The 27,790-nt window shown below is 34.7% G+C and overlaps 1 protein-coding gene across 3 annotated transcripts in view; it reads left to right on the forward strand.

The window, feature by feature from the left end:
• Nucleotides 1-25,000, forward strand: part of RpL32 (Ribosomal protein L32) — a 69,682-nt gene extending 44,682 nt beyond the window's left edge. For all 3 annotated transcript variants that reach the window (XM_090416086.1, XM_090416087.1, XM_090416088.1), the window contains exons 3-4: nt 2,621-2,773; nt 24,762-25,000. In XM_090416086.1, coding sequence (XP_090272212.1) covers nt 2,621-2,773; nt 24,762-24,920 — 312 coding nt within the window. In that variant the 3' untranslated portion in view covers nt 24,921-25,000. The remainder of the gene's footprint in view (nt 1-2,620; nt 2,774-24,761) is intronic.
• The last annotated feature ends 2,790 nt before the right edge of the window (nt 25,001-27,790 follow it).

Here is a 27,790-nt window from a genome sequence, read left to right on the forward strand (position 1 = left end):
CAGTGTTAAAATTGTAACAACACACAACACAGAAAACTGAAGTCCTTATTTGGTGTGCCATCTACTGTTTGATGATGAGAAGTTTAAGTTGACCTTAAAATGGCTATCTTCTTGATTTTTGAATATAGCTACACCTAATGCCAAAAAAGTCTCTCCAACTTGTAATAGCTTCTGTGTTTTAGTTCTGGATTTACTTCTAAGTTTGTGTGACAGGATGTCTAAAGCATGATCTGCCATTCCCAACTTGCCATAACGATCATGTAGAATTGTTTTCTGAGGTGATTATCAACAGATCTTCCATGGTAGCCAAATAAACAAATAAGTTTGATACATTTATGGGTTATGATAATGGAAATGGAGTTTGTCCTGAGGTGAATTGGATAAGGATTACTTCTTTGTTATATGATTTAAATATGGTGTGAAGCTTATTAAGTATTCTTATCATTTTTCATGTGTGCCTTGTTATAAGGAATAGTAAAAATTTTACAGTGGGGCTCATGTATTGGGGGGAAGATCAGAGAGTATTTGGTATATCAGTTTTGTGGGAGTTATAGCCATTAACTGAAAATGTGTATAGCAAAGGTAGAAAGTTCAGTGGCAAGAGCAACGTCATCATTGAACTAGTCCGTCGCTCTGTGTGCCTAGTGTTTTAAAGATACTGCATTATTGGGTTGGACTCTGGTGTGATGGTGTAAATGTTTTGTGTGTGTGCATGTTGGTTTTTATAAATTGAAAAAGACAAGGAACCTTTGAAAGGCTTGTGACTAATGTGTCTTTGAGAAAGCAGAAAGTTATTTCTTTTTTTTTTTTTTTTTTTTTTCAAGTATTTTAAATGTACTAAAAATGTATCAAATGTGTTTGAGGTCACAAATAGTAAATGCCTCATCTATTGAAGCCAGGACCACTGTTTTGAGAGTTGATGTATTTTAAATTCTCGAATAAAGTATTTTGTGTAGAAACTGACATGTTTTCTGTGTGTGTGTGTGGGGGGGGCATTGCCATCCCATCCATTTGTATATTTTCCTTGCCATAGCTGGTACTGTAAATTTGAATAATTCAGATATGTCCAAGTTGGAAGAGATTTCTGTACTGAAACCCAAGCACACAAGATGCTAGATATATGTATTTTGCTATGATAATACACAATCTGTTCTCAAAATTCAATCTCAACTTCAACAATAAAGAAATGTCTTCACATCTCTATTTACCAAAATGAAAAACAGTTTAATAATACTAAAATACATTAAAATAATTAACTAAGGATATAATAATCAAAGGATAACTACTCATTATGGATCTACATGTATGTACAACATGTGCAGTTTCATCATGCATCCTCAGGATTAAGTTCAATATTTTAATTGATCCAGGTCAACATAAGAGTTAGATCATATGTCTGAACTAGAGTGCATCAGTATCATTTCCAAAATCTTGACTAAGATATCCACAAGATAATCAAAATTAGCTTCATTAAGTTGTGGTGCTATCTGATCAAATGATATTTTAGTTATTTTCTGAAAGGTATCAAATTTAGAATACTGATAAATTTTATTACATTCTTTATAGAATTAGAAAGTTTTGCTTTCTCTTTAGAAGGAATAGATCTTAAACTTTTGTCAGAAAGGTTTTTTCAAGTTCTTGACACTAATTCAGATATCCCACAAGTTTAAAATATATAGAATAATTAAAGTTAAGAAATTAGTAATGTGGCACTATGTTGTTGTTAAACATGTTTGTTTTTATGTTGCAAGCAAGATGTTTTCAAATGTTATGTTTTATCTTTGGCTACTGAAGTCTTACTTAAAAGTAAAAATATTCACAGCTGACAGGATTTAATAGTTTAACAGCTTTCACGATGATGCAGTCAACGACAGGATAATTAGATAGTTCAAAGTGATAAGATTTAGTGTAGAATAGCATAACAAAAGAAAATGCTTCTAATGCTATTTGACTTGCTGCGATCTAAACAGATGAGCAGAGCAAAACATATTTGCAATTCACCATGAAGTTCAACGACAGGATGTCAAGCTTTAGACATTCATAACAGCTGTTATGAATGTCTTTGAACCTATTTAGCTAACTCAATAACAGCAATGCCTTTTGGTTGGAAAGACTAGGGTTTGAGTCCTGTCTGGCACATGACATAACAAAACATCATACAGCTTTTTAACTAAAAGTGAATTATCCACTATTACCCCTGAGGTGTCAGTTTTTCTTCCCAGAAAATCCCCCTTCCCTTCCCTTAATAGACAAAATGGTTAGAGAATACTCACATTTGAAAGATAGAATATGCAGAGGATTACATGTCCTATTAGAATTTTAATTAGCTTTCTAATAAATCCCAGTTACTTGACCATAACAAAATTGAGCGTAACATATTAAGGAAAAGGTGTATATATTCTAGCAGGATGTCTGAGGTTGCAGGCCTTGTTTTCTTCTGAACACTAAAGCATTTCATCTCAAAACAAAACTGCCAGGTGCTCCCATAATTAACAGCATGATACTGGCATCATATCCTTGATTTGTTGCCATAATGCCAACAACAAGTCTAAAAGAATGTTAAGTGTTGTGTGTGTATGTATCATTATTACTGCCTAAAATGTTTTTTTATTTTATCTAGCCCAACTGGCGCAAACCTAGAGGTATTGATAATAGAGTTCGAAGGCGCTTCAAGGGTCAAAGACTTATGCCAAACATTGGTTATGGAAGTAACAGAAAAACTAGACATCTCCTTCCTAATGGTTTCAGAAAAGTTCTGGTTCACAATATTCGGGTATGAGTTTTACTTTATTTTAATTATAAGTGTGTGTGTGTGTGTGTATACAACTGATTGCATCTTGTTTTTGTTGTAGTTTTAAAGCCATTGCAAAAAAGCTTGACACAAGTAATGCTTGTAATTACAAGAGAAGTTACTCGGAAGCTTTTCTTTGGAAGAGCAACTCGTGTTTGAAAAAGGAGCTTCACTGAAACTGGTAGAAGCAAAAAAAAAAAAAAAAAAAAATTAAGCAGAAAAGTAATTAAAAATGATGTGTATATAAACTCACAGTTTGTTATTCAAGAGCCTCCGTAGCTCAGTCTATAGCGACTGAGCTACTGGAGGCCTTTGGCCGGAAAGACCTGGGTTTGATTCTCATCAGTGATGTGAGGAACCTTTATTTGGTCACCTTCGATTAAAAGCGAGTTAGCCAGTCTCATATGGTGGTGTGGGGTTTTTCCACCTGGATACTCAGGTTTTTTTGTCCCCACGAACACACATCTACAGATATGGGACACACCAGGAGGCATAGGACTAACCACCTTGTCCTCGATGCAGTTGCAAAGTCTCGACACCATAAAAAATAGAAGAGGGAGGATTAAGTAAAGGAAAGTGTGTTATTCACATTTTAAGACGCCACAGATAAGACATGCACAGGCCAACATTAAAACATGAGCTGTTCATTGCATGAAAGTGAATTGAGCTTCCAGTAAAAATTGAAATTCATATAATCTGAATTCAAGATAATAACCACAATGTAAAATATAAGTATTGGAAGCTATGTTATATGAAAACTGGCTCCACTAGCTAAAAACAGCCCAAAAGAATTCTATCATGTTGCAAGTAAAAGAATGAATGAGAAAGAATAACTACTGAAAACAGATGGTATGCAGGTAAAGAAGAGATTGTTCAACTAAAAGTGCCCATTTCATTAAATGCTGTCTCTATACTGGGTGAAAACACTTGTGTGTTAGGAGTCGCTAAAACTTGCATAATCTTAATAAGAATTTGACAGTAGTGGCTAATTGGATATCAACATGGATGCAGACAATGTTCAGTTCAAGTGACTGTTCTTCTAGTAGCAAGGCTGATACATTGGTCATACATAGCTGGTAATTAGTTTACGGAATTAACAATGCATATAAAGGATATTAATTAAAGGCAACTTTAATGAATAACTTCAATATTTCGGCAACATCACGTTGCCATCTTTAGGAACATAAAAATATGGTATGTGCACACAGGCACTAACAAAAGCAAATGAGGAAGAAGGCAAGAAACTAATATGGTTCCTAAAGTCCTAATGGTGCCCTCTGGCAGGCTAATTGGGTTGTCTTGTCTGTTGGGCTGAAGTTCTCATAATGTAAGTCTCCCAAATTTGGGGTGCTTTCATGCACCCAAATTTGTTGAGGTTTGGAACGTTTTTTTATAGCTGCTGATGATTCCTTGAATAATCTTTCGTATTTGAACTTGCTGCGGTGTATTATTTTAGTTTTCTTCCAACAAATTCTATGGCGGGTATCTAAGGCATGGTCTGCCAGCCCAGAGTGGCTGCACTGAACTTCACCACTTCAACGCATATCCTTTATATGCGTTTTTAATTCCATAAACTGATTACCAATTATGAAGTGACTGTTCCTTTAATTATATTATAATAATTAAATATTTAATTTTGAGTCTGAGCATAGAAAATTCCATGGAAGTGGAAAGAATGTGTGGTAATTGCGTTGCACAAGGGTGGTGCAAAGACGGATGTATCCAATTGTTGACCTATCAGCATCTCTGAAGTGGTGGTGAAGATTTTGGAAAAGTTGGTTATGTCTCATACAGAAATGGGTTGGCAGAACCTATACTTTGCAGCGAATAGCATGGATTTCTTATAATGTGTCCACATTTTATAATAGTTAGACAAGGTGAATGGATACATCATGAAACTATACTTTGCTAAGGCTTTTGGCAGGATATAGCATTGAAGGCTGGTCCATAAATTGGATGATATGGGATTGGATTATATTGTGTTAGCTTGGATAATAGGATGGCTGACTGACATCAATATGCGGTGTATGGAGGATGTGAGTTGGATGTATAAGATGATACAGTGTATGGTTCGTTGTTATTCAGTCTTTAGAAAGAATTTGACAGATTGGAACATAAATGACGATTATAATTTTAAATATAATGCAGATTCTAGTTGCTCAATTTTTTATTAGTATAGAATTTTCATCTCGGTATTGAAGGCATCTTTATTGTAACTCAAATTCAACAACCAAAACAAAAATGTTCACATAGTACACTTTACACGTGCGTACGTACATTTGTATGTAGTATGTGTAGTTCACACGTTCTTCACAACAGTGAAAAACGCTTGGTCTAACATAGTCTAAATACATTAAGGTTCTAATAAAATAACCTGACCAACAGATTATTAATTTTTGGGTTCTTTAATATCTGAAGCTTGTGAAGAACTAACTATTTCCCATAATTTTAGTTCATTTCTATTTGAATTTGAATTGTGCTTTCCTGTAATGTGGGTTTAAAACACCATGATGCAGCTCATCATAATGAGGGGTGAATTTATATAAATTATCCACAAACAACAATTGAAAAAGAATGACAAATAATAAGTCATATAACGAAACCAAGAAATGAGTACCACTCGATGTTCAACTAGACTCGCTTTTCATGATGCACCTGGTAACACGATCGGGTCTTTGACTTGTCTTTATAAGATGATTGTATTCTTTAAATTGCGGTTTTTTTATTATGCATTTATGTAAAATTTTCAAGCATTTATGCTAAGCTAATTCATGTTGTGAGCTATAAAAATAAGTTTAGGACAATACTATGTTACAATTGTACACTTAAATGTTGTGAATATGTTGGAAGAATAAGATGTATAGGTGTATTACAGCATTTAATTCGATTGTTCCAATTTTAATTTTTGTGTTTATTTCTACTGGTTTATTTTGTTAATGAAATTATATTGTGGGAAAAGTAGTTACTGTGTACTGTATACGTGCAAGGTTAATATTGAACTAAATTAATGCATTGATGGGATTAGTAGCTTATTTATTGAAAATAATTTAATGTAATATATTGATATGAAAAAACTTGATGTATTTTCACGTAAAGCACCATAATTATGATACATATGGCTCATGTTTCTCTTTTCATGACTGAAACGAAAACTGGAAGTGCAATGCATACTGCAACATTGGTGGAGTAAAAAAAAAAAATTTAAATATTGCTGTGAGAGAAATGAGGGGAGTTTTGAACTTTAAAAGATATTTGAGGCTTTTTCATATAAAGAAAAATGTTTAAAATTATCAATTATGTTATGACAGTGACAGAACAACTGTTTGGGGAAAGAGGATATAGCAGGTTAAGTTTTTAATTATTAATTTAAGTAATTAAAGTAATTTAAGTAAATTAAGTAATTAATTTTCTTTCTATATGAAAGAAAAATAGTTCTGAACCACCCTTAAAGAATGAAAGTAAAGGTGATTAGTTTATGTTATGAGTTTTAGAAAAAATTGAAACTGCAAGTATTTTTGCTATTTTTTAAAAGAAATGCTGTAGTCTTCTAATTAAGGCTTTCAGATCCAGCAATTTTATTTCCAGTCTCTGGAAATCTTGAATAAATTTGTTTGAGCCACATGTGTTCAAATAACTGGACCGTGAATGAGATGTTTTAAAATGAAAAAGAAAGGAAAATTTTTATTTTATTTTTGAATGCAATTAGAAAGCTGATGGTTCACTCACTGCATGTCTGATAACTCACCTGTGGCAAGTTGATTTCTGGAGCCCTGGTTAGTTTCCTTGTTATCTTCCTCTCATCATGATGGTCTATCGTGTTACTATTCCCAGTGTTAAAGGTGTCTCTGAAGATAGAGCCAAACTACTTTTCAGTTGGTCTGCAAGTTTAGGCTCTGCAAAAGAAACTTCTACCTTTAGCACCATCCTGGAGTGATACACTGGTAAGGAATTTGATACAAAAATCCTTGCCAATGTGGATTATCATATTTTGGCCAAACTGGCAGCTGCACATCATAATGAACACATTAAATTCCAAGAGCCAGAACAATTGGGACAAAACAAATTATATAACTGAGATCCATTTTATATTTAATTAGTTCTGATGCCATAACATTTATGGGACATTGTTGTTACATGCAGTATTAGCAAATCTTAGGCAAGGTACACTTCTCTTTTACTGTATGTTTACACAATGGCAATAAACATTATAATACATGCAGGCTTTTTGGCCATGAAATAGCAACCTGAATGTAGAAGGTACAGTTGTAATAAACATCTTGAAAAACTTCAGCATAATTTCTGCAAATTATTTAATATGCTACATATGTTTGCATATGTAATTATTTAATCTTTTCTGTTGCATGTTTATTCTTTAATTTTGCTAACTTCATTCAACAGGGTCACAGAAAAATTGGAAAAAGGTGTTAATCTTTATCATAAACAAATACTTTTCATCACACGTGAAACCAAAGCCATTTTACATAACTTAAACATAAGAATTCCATTAGTTTCACATTTGAGTTTCTTTCATTGCTGCTCAGTAAGACTAATATAGCACTAATGCTTTATTCTTGGCTTACAACATCAGATTGAAAGTGGTGTAAATTTGTAATCCATTTGTTTCTAGCTGCTTTCTTTATAAGTGATATCAGCATTTATAGATCTCTAGTTCATTCACCATGCAGAACATACTAATGGTATGTTGTGTTGAATTTTTTCTTGACAATTATTCATAAGATTATTACACTTTTTTTATATTTGTCAAGTAGCTTTATTTTATCCTCCTACATGTTTCGCCAATCTTTTTCTATTGGCATCCTCAGGGAATACAAACTAGTAAGCTAAAATGAGGGTTACAGACTAGGTTATAACTGATAGTTCTAATTCATACAAACAATTGGTATTGTGCGTGTCTCGTTAACGTGATTTATTCGTTATGGCTCATTACGTAATTGTTATGAAAGTTCATTTCTTTGATGTTTAATGATCTGATAAAAGTTTTCCAAATTTCTTGTTTAGGTTTTCAGTTTTACGGGCGACTGTAGCTGCTTCTTTAAAGGTTCTTGAATGGTAGTTATCTTCTATGTATGGCATAAGGCTCTTATCCCACTCAGTATGATGATTAGTAGAGGCAAAGTGGCATGAAAGGCCTGAAATGTCTTGTCTGTTATTTCTGACATATCCTATGTGTTCTTTCTTTCTCGTTTCAAAGCTTGTTTCAAAGTTTCGGTGATCTCACCGAAAGATCCTCACCCATTCTACAAGTACTCTGGAGTATATAATATACCTTGCTCATGTGGTATTAGTTACGTAGGTCAGACCTCTAGAAGCTTTGAAACGAGAAAGAAAGAACACAGGATATGTCAGAAATAACAGACAAGACATTTCAGGCCTTTCATGCCACTTTGCCTCTACTAATCATCACATTGAGTGGGATAAGAGCCTTATGCCATACATAGAAGATAACTACTATTCAAGAACCTTTAAAGAAGCAGCTACAGTCGCCCGTAAAACTGAAAACCTAAACAAGAAATTTGGAAAACTTTTATCAGATCATTAAACATCAAAGAAATGAACTTTCATAACAATTACGTAATGAGCCATAACGAATAAATCACGTTAACGAGACACGCACAATACCAATTTTTTGTATGAATTAGAACTATCAGTTATAACCTAGTCTGTAACCTTCATTTTAGCTTACTAGTTTGTATTCCCTGAGGATGCCAATAGAAAAAGATTGGCGAAACATGTAGAAGGATAAAATAAAGCTACTTGACAAAGTTATAAAAAAAAGTGTAATAGTCATACTAATGGTATACCACAGGTTAAAAAATTTTTTTAAGACTTCAAATGTGTTATATGATTATTTCAGATTTTCTTGCGGAGGACAAATTAAAGCAAAATATTACACTGCATAATTTTCATACAAACAGCAAATGGATGTCTGAAAAGATCAAATTTTATTTCACATTGTTAAAAAAATCTTCACTTTAACCTTTCATCCTATTTTAGCAGAATGCAACAAAATAGCTAACATTTGTGTTAGATGTATATTATTCAATATGGGGATGAATCTTGTAAATAATATGCCCTGAAAATTAGATAGTTAAATATTTAATATTTTTGTAGTTGTCTCATTGCATCTTGGCTTTAATTGCAGCAGAGTGAAACATTTTAATAATTGATTGTCATTGCAAAACCATTGCTGAGTGCTAGCATCAGTCCACTTTTAGGATTCTTTAATAATATATAGATTATGATGGACTTCTCAGATAGTTTAAAATGGGCAAATAAAAATAATGGAAGACTGATACGGTACTATCAACGTAAGAAGCCTGAATGGCAAAGAAATGGAGCTAGCTGAGGAATTAGATAAGTACCAGATCGACATAATAGGGGTGACTGAAACAAAAAAGACCAAAACTGGTGAGATCTTTCTGAGCAATAAATACAAAATGTTATATTCAGGCAATGACAATCAAGGAAAAGGAGTAGCCATAGTATTCAACACAAAATACGAGGCTAATCTTCTTGAATGGCAGTCAGTCTCAAGTAGAGTAATGTGGGCAAATATGAGAATGGGGAACTGGACAATGAGACTTATTTGTGCCTATGGTCCCACAGAAGGTTCTACTAAGGTAGAAGTGGAGGAATTTTTTGAGGCTTTAGAAAAAGCAACTGACACAATGAAAAATGAAAAGTTGGTCCTTGTTGGGGATCTAAATAGCAGAGTAGAAAATGATTGTGAGGCATACAAAAATATTTTGGGAAAATTTGTAGAAAAGTGCAAAGCTAATAATAATGGCAAATATCTGTTGGATTTCTGCTCAGGACATGGACTGGTTATTACTAACACCATGTTCCAACATAAAAATGTGCACAAATTCACATGGAGAGAAGAGGCAATGAATAAGAAAAGTCTCATTGACTATGTTATTGTTGATAGTGATGTTTTCTCCCTGGTGCAGGACACCAGAGTGTACAGAGGATTTGAAATTGGAAGTGATCACTATTTAGTCTTGAGCAGGATAAAATTGAATTTCATATTGAAAAGAATAACGTGTAAGAAAGTTTTAAAGCGAATAAAAGTTGAGCAGCTCTCAGATGTCAGCTGTAGACTAAAATACAGAAAGATTATTGAAGAAAAAATGAAAGAGTTTGAGAACAGGAATCGAACCTTGGAGATTCAGTGGCAAACTCTGAAGAAAACATTGATTGATTCAGCCAGAGAGGCATGTGGTGAAGTTGTCTGTAAGGATAAAAAAAATCAGAACTCCCTGGTGGACACAGGAAGTTAAAGAGGCGGTGAAGGAAAAGAAGAAAGCATACCAAAAGTTCCTGTCAAATAAGTCAGCTTGTGCTCTTAGAGAATATAGAGACAAATGCAAGAATGCTGAACACTGTAAAACTAGCTAAACAAAAGTCATGGGAATACTTTGGCAAGAATATAGAAAATAAATATCAAGAAGGTGGCAAAATATTCTGGAGGTTGTTGAAGAAGCTTAAGAATGGAGGAAAGAGTGCTATAAAAGGAATTAGAGATGATAAAGGTGACATGAAAACGGTAGAAAAAGATATCCTTGAAGTATGGAGTAATTGCTTTGAAAAACTGCTAAATGAAACAAGCAGTGATGTCAGCACAGTGGTAAAAGACATTGACCAGGCATGCATTCAGGAATACATATCCATACTTGAAGTAGAAAAAGCCATCAAAGGCTTGAAATGTGGAAAGGCAGCAGGAGTAGATGATATTCGACCAGAAATGCTGAAGTATGGTGGTATAAGTGTCTTACAGTGGCTGCACTGCATAGTTCAGAAAGCCTGGACAGAGGGACGAATTCCCGATGATTGGAGTAGAGCTCTCATAGTACCCATATATAAAAAGGGAAATAAAACTGAATGTGAGAATTACAGAGGTATTTCCCTACTGAGTGTTCCTGGCAAGATCTATGCAAGTATACTTGAGAAACGGTTGAGAAGAATTGTGGAAGAAAAGCTTGGTGAAGAACAAGCTGGATTCAGGCCAAATAGAGGCTGTCAGGATCAGATCTTCACTTTACGACAAATAGTCGAGAAAGCATGGGAATATAACAAAGATCTCTATTTAAGTTTTGTCGATTTGGAAAAGGCATATGACAAGGTGCCAAGAGAGAAGCTATTCAATACGCTGCAGTTATATGGTGTCAATGGGGCATTATATCAAGCAATACTTAGTCTTTATTTGAGTTGTGAGTCAGCAGTTAGAATTGAAGGAAGTACAGGAAGATGGTTTAATGTTAAATCTGGTGTGAGACAAGGATGTACATTATCCCCTCTGTTATTCATTATCTATATGGATCACATTATGAAGGAAAGTGGTATTAAACATGATATCAAAATTGGAGATGTTAATGTCAGCTCTTTGCTTTATGCAGATGATGTTATACTTCTAAATAAATCCGCTGCAAGTCTGCAAGATTCTCTGACTAAATTGAACTGCTGTTGTAATAGATATGGTATGAAGGTCAGCAATAAAAAGACAAAGACAATGAAAATAGGCAGAATCATTGAAAATGTCAACTGTATTGTGAATGGAGAACCTGTGGAACAAGTAAAACATTTCAGCTATTTAGGCACGATTTTTAGTGAAGATGGTAAATTAAATATAGAAATAGACAACAGAATCAGCAAAGCTGGTATGGTGGGAAGTCAATTGAATAAATTCATATGGAATAAGAGAGAAATTAGTCGGAACACGAAATTAGCTGTATACAAGACAGTGTTCAAACCAGTTTTAACTTATGGATCCGAGAGCTGGGTCAGAAGTAAAACACTTGACCAAAGACTAGAGACCACAGATATGAGAGTCCTGAGAAAGATTATAGGCGTGAACAGATGGCATCAATGGCAGTATCATATTAAAAACGAGGATATTAGGAAAGAACTTGGCATTGTCAGCATCCAGGAATGCGTTAGCAGAGCTAATCTCAGGTGGTATGGTCACTTAAACAGAATGGGCGAGGAAAGATTTGCAAAACAAGTGTTCTCTGCCAGGTTTGCAGCAAAACGACCCAGAGGAAGACCAAGATATAGGTGGATTGATACGGTACAAAGTGCCTTAGACGATAGAAATATAAGATCTGATAATGTTGGAGTGATGACAAGTAACAGGCTGATTTGGAGGAAAATTGTAGATAGGAAATTAATAATGATGTAATTTTTTTTTTTCATGTAGTACTATCATATCCTGTACACCCCTTGAGGGTACATGGCAGGAATTTGATGATGATGATATTGACTGGACATTATATAATGGATATTTTGCTTGTAGATGACATTTTTGCAATCTGTTAAACTTTTTATCAGCATAGTATGCTAGATCCTCTGTGTTGGTGGAAACATTTGTCTGTAGTGGCCATTATTACCAATTAGCATCATGTAGTCTGAGTACACATCTTGGGAAGCATACACCAAACAAGATTGTCATAATCACTAGCTTTGCAATTTCCCATATTATCTCTTAATTAAATTCTATATGCTTGGCCACTTTCAAGCTCAAGGCTGCATGATCATTCTTGCCAGATATTAATACAGTTTTGGTGATATCACTGGATATCAGTTTTATTCCCCCCTCTCTCCCCATATTCTCTTTCCTTCAAATCTTTGTCCCTGTAGTTTAAAGTCTTTCATAATGATGTCATCTGTATGGAACTAATTTGGCAATGCATGTCCACATTTCCTATAGTAACAACCACTTTGTTTTATTGACTCATTGCATCACATTACTTGTAATCTATTTTCCTCAACTTCCTATTGAAAGTCAGCTATTTTGGTACCTGTCCTTTAGATGGAAGAATTTTTTAAAATTTTATTTTAGATTTTTCCTGATCAGATTAATTAGTGTGGTCATAAGTTTCTTATTCACAGATCCAAAGAATATAATTTCAGAGGGCTTTAAAATTAATCACAGCTTATTTCCAGATTGTCCAGTTTCTGGTTGTTTTTATCATTTTAATGTTGCAGGTATCCTTTTTTATTTCTTATTTGCATTTTTAGACAAGCCAGTTTTTTTTCCAAGATAGCTGCCACTTGCTTTTTAGATGTTTGGGTGGGATACTCTTTTACTCCATTTGTACTTTACATTGCAGCCCTTAGGTTGAATCCGGAAGGTTTTCGTGGGTTTTATTTATATGTATTTAGTAGAATGCCAAAAATCAGCTTGATTTAATTGTTTCTTCTATGAAAAAAGTTGTCTTGGTTTGCAAAAATTTAGGGGGGGGGGCAGCTAATTTGATTTAATCCCCTGGAAAAAAGTTGCGGGGAGGGGGTAAAATTTGAAATTTTTATAATAATTTTGATGGCTATATTGGTACCATTCATTCCTTTATATTTCATACTTCATTCCTTTAGCCTAGACAATCTTTTAAAGATGAAAGCTGCAATCATTTGTTGCATCATTCAGCTTATTTAGTATATATCCATCTATCAAGTCTAGGACCTGAGTGGTGCAAAGCAGGCATATATACATTACTTAAATAAAAGAGCCAATAGGCTTCACTTCGGTAATGTAACATTATTTAAATTAAGGGGATATTAAATTCCACATTATTTCAAAGCCGAATAAAAAAACTCAAAGATCAGAATCAAAGAGTTTCGTGCTGAATATAGTAAACTATAAAAGTTTCGGCGGATTGTGGAACTATGTGCTTTAGCATAAGCTAAAGCACATAGTTCAACACTAGGGCAACTCATAGCAAAGGTGGGTAAAGTTCTGATCACTATTCTTAGTATTACTCATAATGTAAAACATCTCCTAGGACAGTGGTGGCGAACCTTTTTATGTACGTGCCAAAAATTTACAAATCAAGTTGCTGACAATGCAGGGCAGTTTTTAGTAGGGGAAAAATTAATAGAAAATTAATATATTTATAATATATAATATTTTATAAATAATTATTTATATTATTCAGTGTAAAATTGATTATTGTATTATTAATTTGATTTTAATGATGTTGGTTTGAAAAAAAAAAAACAGTAGTGAGAAAAATATTTATGCATTTTAACTCACCATAGAAGTCAGCTGAGCAGGGAAAGCTGCAGAAGGATGTCAACTTGTCAGCGAAATGCTTACTGTATTTACTCGAATATAACTTACCCTCACACCCCTGATTTTACTTTACAAAAAAAGACATTAAAAGGTTTTGCATATACCTTGCACACGAAAAATGTTTAAAGTCGAGGCAATAGTAACTCGCTTCCTGCAGTAACACCACGCCCTCCCCAACAGCCATTATACTGCAGATGCAAGAAAAACAAGTAGTTTTATTGTATCCCTGAATAAGGTACAGTGGCTTTTGCAGTCTGTGTAATATATTTCTCAACAAATAGTGCGATTCATTAGTTAGTGCCGTTTTTATTCCAGCTGTCTCTAAATTGCACTATTATTGTCCCCTCCCACAGAAACTATGCTGTATAGACTCGAGCAAAACCATATGTTGCACTGAAACACAGTATCGAACTATTAATTACATGAAATAAGTGTTCGTTTTATTGCATTTGAAATTCTCGATGTCATTATGACATCATGGAGGCTAAGTTCAAATAAAATTCTACCACGAATTGAAACGTCATATAATTATGGTGACCATGCGTCCTTTATTTAAGAGGACAGTCCTTTGTTTCACTGCTCTCTCTCCTTTAGATTTTTTTTTTTTTTTCCCTAAAATGGCCATTTTCTCCTTTATTTTGAATTGAAATAGTAAATTGAATATTGATGCCAATATATTTAAAGATGCAATTCATAAATTTTACCAATCCTGCATTGATTGTTTAAATACAGTGGTACCTTGACTTGGGAACTGAATTTGTTCCTGACTGTGGTTCATATCTCAAAACCCAATTTTCCATTATATCTTATGGGAAATCAATTACTCCATTTCCAGATTCAAAAATTAAAAAAAAAATTCCAAAAAAAAACTATTCTCAACTAAATTAAGAAAATGCAACGAAATAGAGAGGTGAGAAGCAGCATTTTTACACTATAAATATGCATTTTGTATATCATTACATATTAATTTTTATTTACGAAATCTTTGGTTTTACATGATTAGTATGAAAATCATCTTCCATTAAATTGTAAAAAAATAAATTTTTTTGTGGTTCAGGAATTTTCGATTTGTTATCAGTTGCTTCTTTTTGTCTCTTAGGTGAGAGAAGTTTAAAAAACCTATCCAATGTTGACTGAATCTTCATTTCCTTAACACCTTTCAAAAGTGATTAATGACATTGTCACTGAAGATATTCATGGTTCTAGAAACAACACCTTGATTTGGATGTCACTTGTTAACCAATTCTTGCAATTCTCCCCAGTGCTGCAAGATTTTTTTTTACGTCACTTGTTGGAATTGCTCCCTTTTTGTTGCTGTCCTCTGAAGACATTTGCTTTTCCTGCTCTCTTCTTAACTCCTGTAGCTCTTCAGTGGTCAGCTCAACATTGTGTTGCTCTATGTCTGCTTCATCAACTTCCAAATGCATGGTCTTGCCCAGGGAGACAACTGTATCTACAATGTCGATTTCACTTTCAGGTCCTTCCAATGCAGTTCCTCGAACACAGTCAGGCCATAACTTTTTCCAGGCTGATTTTAGAGTTCTCACAGAAACATCTTCCCATGCCTGGCTAATAAGATGCAAACAATAAAAAATATTGAAGTGATTATTCCAGAATTCTCTGAGGGGTAATTCTGTGTTGGTGATAAGTTCGAAACATCTTTGGAAAAGAACTTTGGTATAAAGCTTTTTGAAGTTGGAAATAACATGTTGATCCATTGGTTGTAGGAATGGTGTGGTATTAGGAGACAAGAACTTAATTTTGATGAAATAAAACTCTTCTTCCAACTGTGGTGGGTGTGCAGGAGCATTGCCCATTATAAGAACTAGCAGAACCTTTTCTTGTATATACCGTTCACTGTGAGAGCAAAGATCTCTGTCATCCACTCACAGAACAATTGCCTGGTTACCCAGGTTCTGCTGTTAGCTCGCCACATAACACTGAGTTTCTGATTTTTAAAGACTACGATTTTCAGAGTGGTAAACCAGAAGAGGTTTTATCTTCAGGTCACCACTGGCATTGGCACAAAAAAGCTAAGTTAGTCTTTCATTGGCTTGTGTCCTGGCAATGCCATTTCCTCCTTAGTGATGAACTTTCTCTTAGGCATTTTCTTCCAGAAAAGCCCAGTTTCATCATAGTTGAAAACTTGTTCTGGTCTGAAATTTCTTGACAAACCTTTCAGCGGCTTCTTTGTCAACACTAGCACCTTCTCCATGTCTAACAACACTAGGGATACTGGTTTTATTCTTGAATTTCTCAAACCATCCTTTGCTAGCTTTAAACTCTTCGCCAATGTCTTTGCTACTGCTAGTGGATGGAGGTTCTGTGAAAGATCTTTGTAAATAGTTTGAGCTTGTAAACAGATTATGTTTTGAGATACACTATCTCCTTTCAGTTGCATGTCATTAATCCAGACGAGTAGTAAAGTTTCCATTTCTTCCATAACTTAATTTCTTCGAGGTGATACGATAGATACTCCTTTGGCCACATCCAGTTCCTTATAAAAATCTGCTTTCTTCACAATTGTAGCTATGGTGGATTTGGACAGGTCACACTGCTTGCACAGATCACTTTGCCCGACTCCTTTCTCATATTTTAACACAATCTCTTTCTTAATTTCTGTTGTGATTTTCTTCTTCTCTTCTTAGTTTTCTTTGGCCCCATGTTGGGGCCAAGATATGCTTATCTGGTAAATTATTCAGAAAATAAACGTGAAGCTACAATAAAATGTCACTTATAAAAACAAATACATACAGTACACATCATAAATACAAACCTAAAAAAATCTTTACGAAGTGTATTGTTTGTTTACACAAATACCGAAATAGATACTCAAAAAGGCAATTACGTGCAGCGTTTGTTGTATTTCAAATAAATACAACGTAGTAAAGACTTCTGTCACATCATCAGCTGTAATATCGTACAATCCCACCTTTCACGCAAGCTTGGTAACATCTTCAATAATATTCCCCTCTTGCTCTAATTCCTCGAAGTCGTGCATAAATGCTGGAAGAAGTTTCCGTCATGCTCCTTTTAAACACTTTGCTGACATGTCGTTCCAAGCTGCCTCGATGTTGTTAATGCCCTTCAAGATATCGAATGACTGCCAATAGTCTTTAATAGTTTTTCCTGAAGTGTCCAAGACTTTATCATTTCCATAAGTGTTATACGGAGGTAATAGGCTTTGAAGATTGATATAATCCCCTGATCCATTGGTTGCAAAAGCGATGTTGTATTTAGGGGCATGTAAACAACCTTGACATCCAATGGTGTTCTTACTTCAGGGTTTTGAGGATGTCCAGGATTCGTTATCCAAGAGAAGCAATGCCTTTGCTGGCAAATCATTTTCTTTACAGAAGCAAAGCACGGTAGGACAAAAATAATTTGTGTACCAATCTATAAAAACGTCTTGTTTTTATAGATAGATAAAAATATAGATTTTTATAGAAAAACGAAAAACGTGATATAATCCCCTGATCCATTGGTTGCAAAAGCGATGTTGTATTTAGGGGCATGTAAACAACCTTGACATCCAATGGTGTTCTTACTTCAGGGTTTTGAGGATGTCCAGGATTCGTTATCCAAGAGAAGCAATGCCTTTGCTGGCAAATCATTTTCTTTACAGAAGCAAAGCACGGTAGGACAAAAATAATTTGTGTACCAATCTATAAAAACGTCTTGTTTTTATAGATAGATAAAAATGTAGATTTTTATAGAAAAACGTCGCCAACATTGGTTTAAGCTTTCAAAGTTCCGGAGACATTTGCACCCAACAAAAGCATAAGTATCTTTTGGAGCGGAATGTTCTTCACAGGAAATAAAGGTGCGTGATGGCAATTTTTTCCAGTAGAGCTCAGTCTCATCAACATTAAAAATGAGATCAGGAGGATAACTTCCTTGTTCTACAGTCTTGAAATTCTTTAGGAAAAGCAGCCGCTGCCGCAACATCTGCACTTGCCGCCTCACCACATAATTTGATGCTATGGCACTTTCTAAGTAAGACTTAAATCTCATGAACTAATGTTTCTTCGCCTCCATCTGTCTTTTTAAGATCCTCAAAAATTGTTTTTGCTTTCTCAGTTATAACAGCCTCCGTCAGAGGAATATTTTTCTGATTCAAGTCATCCATCCATAATAATAATTTCCATTTTTTCATGAAGTTTACCCCTACTATAACTTGGTTTTGCATTTAGTGTTGCCGTAGATTGTTGCGCAAACTGTTTTATTCTAATGCATTTTTCATAATTGTAGTAACAGTCGATGGAGGTAAGTTCATTCTTCTACAGACATTAGCACGTGTCTGCCCATCTTCTTTTCAAGTGTGATTGATTTCCACGCCTTCTTAACCCAAGTTCTGCTAATTTTTCTGCACTTCTATTATCAGACATGATATGTAATTATGTACTTTATCAATTTAAATACGTATGTACGTAAAAAACATTAAATAGAACAATTAGGTAGATTAAACGTTAAAACTAGGTTTGATACATGTACGTCGTAGTAGCTCGGTAAACACTCAAACGCTAGAGTGCCAGTGCCTGGTAGCGTCGTTTCTCAGTCGACCACACAACAGTAAGAAGGCACGTGCAGGTAATCAGCTTAAACAGAGGGCTGCCTGTATTTGAATGGGTCCTACTACGAGAAATCCCTCTACGGGCGAAGATTGAGGAAAGTGTTTTGTTTATTTCCAGTCACTGGAACTTAAATATAAATGACTACCAACTATATGATGAAGTTTTGTATATTAAAAGTCATGTCACCAGTGAAAAGATCGAAGAATGGCGGCAAAATGACGAGTCCTGCCGATGTAGATGGATTGAATTTTTTAAATATTTCGCAGATAAACATGTATTTTTTAAAAACATTTAAAAAATCGTTGAATTTTGCTTATGTCTGCCTGGATCTAATGCTCCCCACTGAACAAGTATTTTCATTAGTGAACAATATGTGGACCTGTGAGAAAACCCAATTAAAAATCAAAACATTGAAAGCATTCGTTTATACCAAATGCAACTTTGACATGAATTGTAGACAGTTTTATGAATTTATAAAACACAAGCCTGATTTATGAAAAAAGTTGATTCTTGTGAAAAGTATAAAAATTAATTTTTTTTAAGTAATAATATCATTGTTTTAAATTATATGTATATGCTTATATTTTACAATAAACATAAAGCTTTTTTAGTTTCAGTGAAATAAATGCAACCTGTTTTTTTATTTATTTATTATGAAACAATTTCTGATTTGTTCTTTATTTTCTCCCAAAAAATATGGTCACTGTACATATAATGCGTGTGCGAATTCGCCTGCCAGCTCAAATGCAAGCAAGACGGAATAAAATTCAACCAAGGGTTGAAACTGTGTGTGTGTTAAATCTAAGAAATATATAGTGGTTGTTATGACAGTTTCAGATGTTATGAAATTCGGTTGAAGAGAATTAGCATTTCAACTCAACACTTGTTGGTTGCCTTTGTGTTTGGATCATGTGATCTTTTGTTAATACCGCACCAATCATATCCACATCTTTATAGCTGCTCTCTCTCGTGATTGTAGCATAAGCTAAAACAGTTCAACATTAGGGCAACTCGTACTAAGAATAGTGATTTCTTTGCCCACCTTTGCTACGAGTTCTACTAGTGTTGAACTATGTGTTTTAGCTTACGTTACAATCTGCGAAAACTTTTATAGTTTACTATATTCGGCATGAAACGCTTCGATTCCGATCTTTGAGTTTCTTATTCGGCTTTGAAATAATGTGGGATTTAATATCCCCTTAATTTAAATAATGTTACATCGCCGAAGTGAAGCCTATTGGCTCTTTTATTTAAGTAATTTATGGGTGCACCTTTTTGACAACTCGTATAGCAAAGTATATAAGTTCTTTTCGCTATAACCTCAGTATTACCTGGTCTTACCTACTGGCTGATGAGACCTCAATAAAATCGAAGCTGGCCTGGGTAGTGACCTTCCACCATAATGTATAACATCATACATCTCCTAGGAGATGTGTTTTACATTATGGGTAATACTAAGAATAGTGATCAGAACTTGACCCACCTTTGCTATTAGTTGAACTATGTGTTTTAGCTTACGCTACAATCCGCCGAAACTTTTATAGTTTACTATATTTGGCTTTGAAATAATGTGGGGTATATACATGTTTATGTGATATTGATGTACATGAACAATAGAATAAGCAAAGCTGGTATGGTGGAGAGCCAGTTGAGTAAATTTATATGGAATAAGAGAAAACTTAGCCAAAACTCAACTAGCAATATACAAGACTGTTCAAACCAATTTCAACATATGGATCTAAAAGTAGGGTTAGAAATAAAACATTTGACTAGGCATTCTGAGAAAAATTAGGGGAGTGAACATATGCCAAGAATGTGAACAGAACGTTGTATGTTACAGAATGGGAGAGAAATATGTTGACAAAACTGGATATAGTAGCAAGGTGGCAGGAAAAATACTCCAAGCAAGTCGCAGTTCTAGGTGGATTGGTGTAGAAGTATCCTAGAAAACAAATAGTGATCTAACACTGTTCAAGTGTGGAAGACTAATCTGGAAGGAAATTGTTTAGACATTAGTAATATAAACAATCATGTAGCCCTGTACATACCAGAATGATGGTGAGGAAATGTATTATGTATATACAAGAATTTAAAGGAAAAGGGTGAGATATTTAAATTTTTCCAATACAGTAATCATTGATTATAAGTTTATGATTATTATGACAAATAATCATAAACATTTTGTGTATTTAGATAAATTAATTTTAGCTGACAGTATCTTGATAGGAATTAAAGATAATTGCTGTATGAACAAGCCCAAATACAAAGTGGCTTGAGCCACCTGTGTGTTGTGGAGATTTGTGTAAATCAGGAAATAATTCATACAGGATGGAGTATTGCTATGACTGGTATTCCCTTATGGCTCCACGCAATTTTTTTTTTAATCGTTTTGCGAAAATCCTGTCAATGCTTCTAAACATATACATTTAGAACACCGTAGAGTAAAGAAGGGTGATAATCTCTCTATTGGATGGTTGATGAGAAACTGCTTGATGAATGACTTGCAATTTCACATTGTTTATTGACAGATGTACCAACTTAGAAAAAAAAAATCTTGCCAATAGTGTTGCCATTTATGATTGAGGCCAAGAACGTTTCAGACACCTATATATACTAGAGCAGCTCTCAGATGTGAACTGTAGACTAAAATACAGAAATATTATTGAAAAGAAAATGAAAGAGTTTGAGAACAGGAATCAAACCTTGGAGATTCAGTGGCAAACTCTGAAGGAAACATAGATTGATTCTGCCAGAGAGGCATGTGGTGAGGTTGTGTGCAAGGATAAAAAAATCAGAACTCCCTGGTGGACACAGGAAGTTAAAGAGGCAGTGAAGGAAAAGAAGAAAGCATATCAAAAGTTCCTGGCAAATAAGTCAGCTTTTACTCTTACAGAATACAGAGACAAATGTAAGAAAGCTAAACAGTGTGTGAAACTAGCTAAACAAAAGCTAAACAAAAACTAGCTCATGGGAGGACTTTGGCAAGAATATAGAAAATAAATATCAAGAAGGTGGCAAAATATTCTGGAGGTTGTTGAAGAAGCTTAGGAATGGAGGAAAGAGTGCTGTAAAAGGAATTAGAGATGATAAAGGTGAAATGAAAACAGGAGAAAAAGATATCCTTGAAGTATGGAGTAATTACTTTGAAAAACTGCTAAATGAAACAAGCAGTGATGACAGCACAGTGATAAAAAACACTGACCAGGCATGCAGTCCGGAATACATATCCATACTTGAAGTAGAAAAAGCCATCAAAGGCTTGAAATGTGGAAAGGCAGCAGGAGTAGATGATATTCGACCAGAAATGCTGAAGTATGGTGGTATAAGAGTCTTACAGTGGCTGCACTGCATAGTTCAGAAAGCCTGGACAGAGGGACGAATTCCCAATGATTGGAGTAGAGCTCTCATAGTACCCATATATAAAAAGGGAAATAAAACTGAATGTGAGAATTACAGAGGTATTTCCCTACTGAGTGTTCCTGGCAAGATCTATGCAAGTATACTTGAGAAACGGTTGAGAAGAATTGTGGAAGAAAAGCTTGGTGAAGAACAAGCTGGATTCAGGCCAAATAGAGGCTGTCAGGATCAGATCTTCACTTTACGACAAATAGTCGAGAAAGCATGGGAATATAACAAAGATCTGTATTTAAGTTTTGTCGATTTGGAAAAGGCATATGACAAGGTGCCAAGAGAGAAGCTATTCAATACGCTGCAGTTATATGGTGTCAATGGGGCATTATATCAAGCAATACTTAGTCTTTATTTGAGTTGTGAGTCAGCAGTTAGAATTGAAGGAAGTACAGGAAGATGGTTTAATGTTAAATCTGGTGTGAGACAAGGATGTACATTATCCCCTCTGTTATTCATTATCTTTATGGATCACATTATGAAGGAATGTGGTATTAAACCTGATATCAAAATTGGAGATGTTAATGTCAGCTCTTTGCTTTATGCGGATGATGTTATACTTCTAAATAAATCCGCTACAAGTCTGCAAGATTCTCTGACTAAATTGAATAGCTGTTGTAATAGATATGGTATGAAGGTCAGCAATAAAAAGACAAAGACAATGAAAATAGGCAGAATCATTGAAAATGTCAACTGTGTTGTGAATGGAGAACCTGTGGAACAAGTAAAACATTTCAGCTATTTAGGCACGATTTTTACTGAAGATGGTAAATTAAATATAGAAATAGACAACAGAATCAGCAAAGCTGGTATGGTGGGAAGTCAATTGAATAAATTCATATGGAATAAGAGAGAAATTAGTCGGAACACTGAATTAGCTGTATACAAGACAGTGTTCAAACCAGTTTTAACTTATGGATCTGGGAGCTGGGTCAGAAGTAAAACACTTGACCAAAGACTAGAGACCACAGATATGAGAGTCCTGAGAAAGATTATAGGCATGAACAGATGGCATCAATGGCAATATCATATTAAAAACGAGGATATTAGGAAAGAACTTGACATTGTCAGCATCCAGGAATGCGTTAGCAGAGCTAATCTCAGGTGGTATGGTCACTTAAACAGAATGGGCGAGGAAAGATTAGCAAAACAAGTGTTCTCTGCCAGGTTGGCAGCAAAACTACCCAGAGGAAGACCAAGATATAGGTGGATTGATACGGTACAAAGTGCCTTAGACGATAGAAATATAAGATCTGATAACGTTGGAGTCTTGACAAGTAACAGACTGATTTGGAGGAAAATTGTAGATAGGAAGTTAGTAATGATGTAATATTTTCATGTAGTACTGTCATATCCTGTACACCCCTTGAGGGTACATGACAGGAATTTGATGATGATGATGATATATACTAGAAATAAATGGAGAATCAAGTTTGAAAATAGGGAAATTTGAGCAGATATAAGGATCGTATGGATATATATTAAAGATAGGCAGAGTAATTAAGAGTGCTTATGATCTGCAGTACTTGCAGAATGATTTGAATAGGCTGGAATTGTGGGCATTGAAAAATGGTGGATGTCATTTCAATGTTAATAAATGTGATTAGAATCCAATGTCTTATTATGCTTGAAGAAACTGATTAGGCTAGGGATTTTGGAGTTTTAGTAGACAGGAAGTTGAAGTTTAACAGTCATATAGCATCATCAAATTCCTGACATGTACCCTCAAGGGGTGTACAGGATATGATAGTACTACATGAAAAAAATTACATCATTACTAACTTCCTATCTACAATTTTCCTCCAAATCAGTCTGTTACTTGTCAAGACTCCAACATTATCAGATCTTATATTTCTGTCGTCTAAGGCACTTTGTACCATATCAATCCACCTATATCTGGGTCGTTTTCCTGCCAACCTGGCAGAGAACACTTCACTTGTTTTGCTAATCTTTCTTCGCCCATTCTGTTTAAGTGACCATACCACCTGAGATTAACTGCTAATGCATTCCTGGATGTTGACAATGTCAAGTTCTTTCCTAATATCCTCTTTTTCAATATGATATTGCCATTGATGCCATCTGCTCACGCCTATAATCTTTCTCAGGACTCATATCTGCGGTCTCTAGTCTTTGGTCAAGTGTTTTACTTCTGACCCAGCTCTCAGATCCATAAGTTAAAAACTGGTTTGAACACTGTCTTGTATATAGCTAATTTAGTATTAGTCATATAGCAGAAATTGTAAATACAACTCAGAATAATGGCAATGCTGAAATGAATCTTGACATGTAAAGATAAAGGAGTCATTTTGCATCTTTACAAGGCCTTGATAAGACCTCGCTTGGACTATTGTGTGCAAATCTGATCTGGTTTCCATGGGGATTCTGATATGGTGGATAGAGTGTGTGTCAAATGATATCAGATTAAGCTAGAAGATTGGAATACAGATTAAGACAAATTGAGAATTGTAGTCTGCAGACACTACCAAACAGGAGAAAGGGGTGATATGGGACTTACAAACTTTTGAAAGGGTTATAAAATTTCAGTAGATAGATTTTTTTCATTTAATGGAGGGGCACGGAAAGGACTCTGTCATCCATGGAAGCTGAGAATGAATGCTCTCAAGAAGGGGTTAGGTCTAGATTTTTCTCAGAGTAGTGCATTGATTGGAATGGATTGCTGTTGGATGTGTGCAAGTAGCGTGAATGAATTCACAAATAGGTATGACAGCTGGTGAGAATGTAGTATGGCCTCCTTCAGTGAGTTCCGACTCCCTGGAGATCTCTTTTAATAATAATTTATTTTTACAAGAACTGTTGCTTCATTTTATTAGAAATTTATTGGGTGTGAAATGAGAACAGTAAACATGTTACAATCTAATGTAATAAATGATTTTTTTAGGATCTTGAAATGCTGATGATGCAGAACAAAAGGTTTTGTGCAGAAATAGCACATGGTGTATCATCAAAAAAGCGCAAGGATATAGTTGAAAGAGCCCAGCAGCTTGCTGTCAGAGTTACTAATGCTCATGCTCGTCTGCGGTCTGAAGAAAATGAATAATCTGCGTGTATTATAGATGAAAGTAATATGTTAACAGTATAATTATATATTAAATAAATAAAATTCATGGCTGTTAACTACTTAGTTGTTGCTTATTTGTTTGATATCCAACATTTTTATATGTATCCTTAGTGGCACTTGTAGCATACTGAAAAGAATTACTGATACATGTAGAGTGAAATTAATGAAAACTTTTTTAACATATCTTGATCTCAATCTAGCAAATCTTCGGTAAATTTTTATTATTAATCACATCTTGCTATCTACTATACCATACTTAACTAGTGTACTTGTATATTTTTGAAATCTGTTATTGTTCTACCTTGTCTGAATTATCAGTGCATGGAAGGTAATCTGATGTATGCAAGGCTGGAACTAGAAAGTTGTGTGTTTACAAGCTACCTGTAAGCACACAACTGCTTGTACATTGACAAAACACACATAAAGTCCTTTGTGTGTGTATGAAAAGGTGTTTGCTGAGCATTTCAAATACAGCATCGTGGAAGCTTGACCACTTCTATGAACACAACTTGGTGACGTGCTATTGCTTTCTGAAAATTCAGGATTAAATTTCTAATTCTAAAGCAAGTGGTTGATCACTGGACAATTCAATCTGGATGATAGATGATAAATTAGTGGTTATGGAAGACTTCCTACATTAATTTGAAGAAATGGAGCTAGTCAAACTAAGTTGCCAACTAGGGGAACTTTTTCTAAGCCTTTCTTCGACTAGTTCCTAACTTACTCTATCTCTGGCACGGACGAGCAGGTTTTTCATCCCATAAACTCGAGAATATTGACCATAGTACCCACATGTACCATCATTATATTCAAACCAGTTTTAACTTATGGATCTGAGAGTTGGGTCAGAAGTAAAACACTTGACCAGAATAGAGACCGCAGATATGAGAGTCCTCAGAAAGATTTGTCGTGTGAACAGATGGCATCAATGGCAATATTAAGAATGAGGATATGAAAAAACTTGCAGTATCCAGGAGTGTGCTAGCAGAGTTAATCTCAGGTGGTATGGTTACTTGAACAGAATGGGCAAGGAAAGATTAGTAAAACGTGTTCTCTTGTAAGTTGGCAGGGGAAGACCAAGATATAGGTGGATTGATACAATACAAAGTGCCTTAGAAGGTGGAAATATAAGATCTGATAATATTGGAGTCTTGACAAGTAACAGACTGATTTGGAGGAAAATTGTAAGTAGGAAGTTAGTAATGATGTAAATTTTTTCATGTGCTATCATCCTGTACATGGCAGGAATTTCATGATGTACTCACATTTCAGACATAGGGTTAGGTACCAAGAGATGGCAGCACTTGTTTGCTAGCCTCTCTCTTCATCGGTGGTTACTATAATTAGTGATAGACATGGGTCTGATATCTGATTGGCTACCAGTGGAGGTTGAACTGCCTGCTCAGTCTCCAAAAGCTAGATAGGGTATAGCGATAGTGTACCCTAAATGCTTCGCCTAATCCCTATAAGGAAATAAAAGGCGTTAGCTATTTTATTTTTTTATAGTTACAATTAGTGAATTAGCTGAAGAGATTGAAATTAATCACTAAGGCAGCGTTTCCCAAACCGTTCTGCGAGTTCTGGAATTTGTCATTTTAGTTTTCTAAGCATTTTTCATGAATAAATATTTTAGTGGAAATATTCTGAGGAGAATGATATTCGTGAATATGTCGAAAAGCTCACCCAGAACCTAATATATCTGTATCGTTAATTTTCATACATCGAAACCTTTCAACATTTGGTAAAGGGAAAATCGCTGTTTATGACCGCTCATAAAAATTGTCTGCAAGCGGATTATAACAATGGGCGGTGTATCCTCTGCTCTGAGAACTGAAGGAAATGACATCTGTGTAACAAATGTCAATGACCAAACCGCATATTTTCAAACATGGAAATATTCGTGAATTATCGTTAATTTTCACACAAATCTTTCAACAATCTGGAAAGAAAATACCCCTGTTTATGACCGATGATAAAAATTGCCTGCAAGCTGATTACAATGGGCGCTGTATCCTCTGTTCTCAAAACTAAACGAAATAACATCTGTGTGGCAAATGTTAGTGACCAATCAGCAAGTATAAAGAAATTTTTTCCACTGAAATTGAAGATCAAGGTAGTCTGTATCCATTTCTCAAATCTAGTAATACTGAATACTTTATTCGCAGGTTCGTATTGTAGGGTGAAAGTGCTTGTTTCGTAACCGTAGTGCTGTGATTTTTTAAAAGCAATAGGCCTACAGATTTAAATTTTAATATGAATAAGAGACAAGGGACTTTAATTTTGGTGTTAAGAAATCTCTTATTGAAGATGTTTTGACACAACAGATAGTGATTTATCCGCCTACAGAGCGATCTCCAGGATGTACAAAAGGAGGGGAAAACTACCATCACATAGGAGAAAAAGTCTGCATTCACTCGTATTTAAAATATAAATTTTTGGTGATCAGAATGGGATATGTCAATGAAAATCAGCACAAATTAATTTAATGTTTGTTTAATTAATTAATAAATCAGCTAAATTAACGATTATTAATTAATACATTACAAAATAACCAAGATGTTCCATGAAAATTTTTGTGAAGTGTTCCATCAGGAAAAGTGGGAAACGCTGCTCTGAGGTAAGGTATAAGGATCTTAATGAGCATTTGTTTCAATTGATACGAGCAGCACATTAGTATAGTATGTGACAATAGTTAAAACGAGAAATAAGAATGAGAAACGTCTGAAATATTCTTCAGGTGACTAACAGGCAGCTGTCTTTTTGGGAAAATGCCACCTTTACTTATCCAGAAAGGTTGATTGTTGTACAACTCCAAAATCTATCAAGTGACTGCACTCAGACCATCATTA

The sequence above is a fragment of the Typopeltis vanoorti genome, chromosome 3, assembly GCF_054136105.1.
Source record: "Typopeltis vanoorti isolate ZY-2024b chromosome 3, IOZ_Tvanoo_1.0, whole genome shotgun sequence".
Taxonomy (NCBI): Eukaryota; Metazoa; Arthropoda; class Arachnida; order Uropygi; family Thelyphonidae; genus Typopeltis; species Typopeltis vanoorti.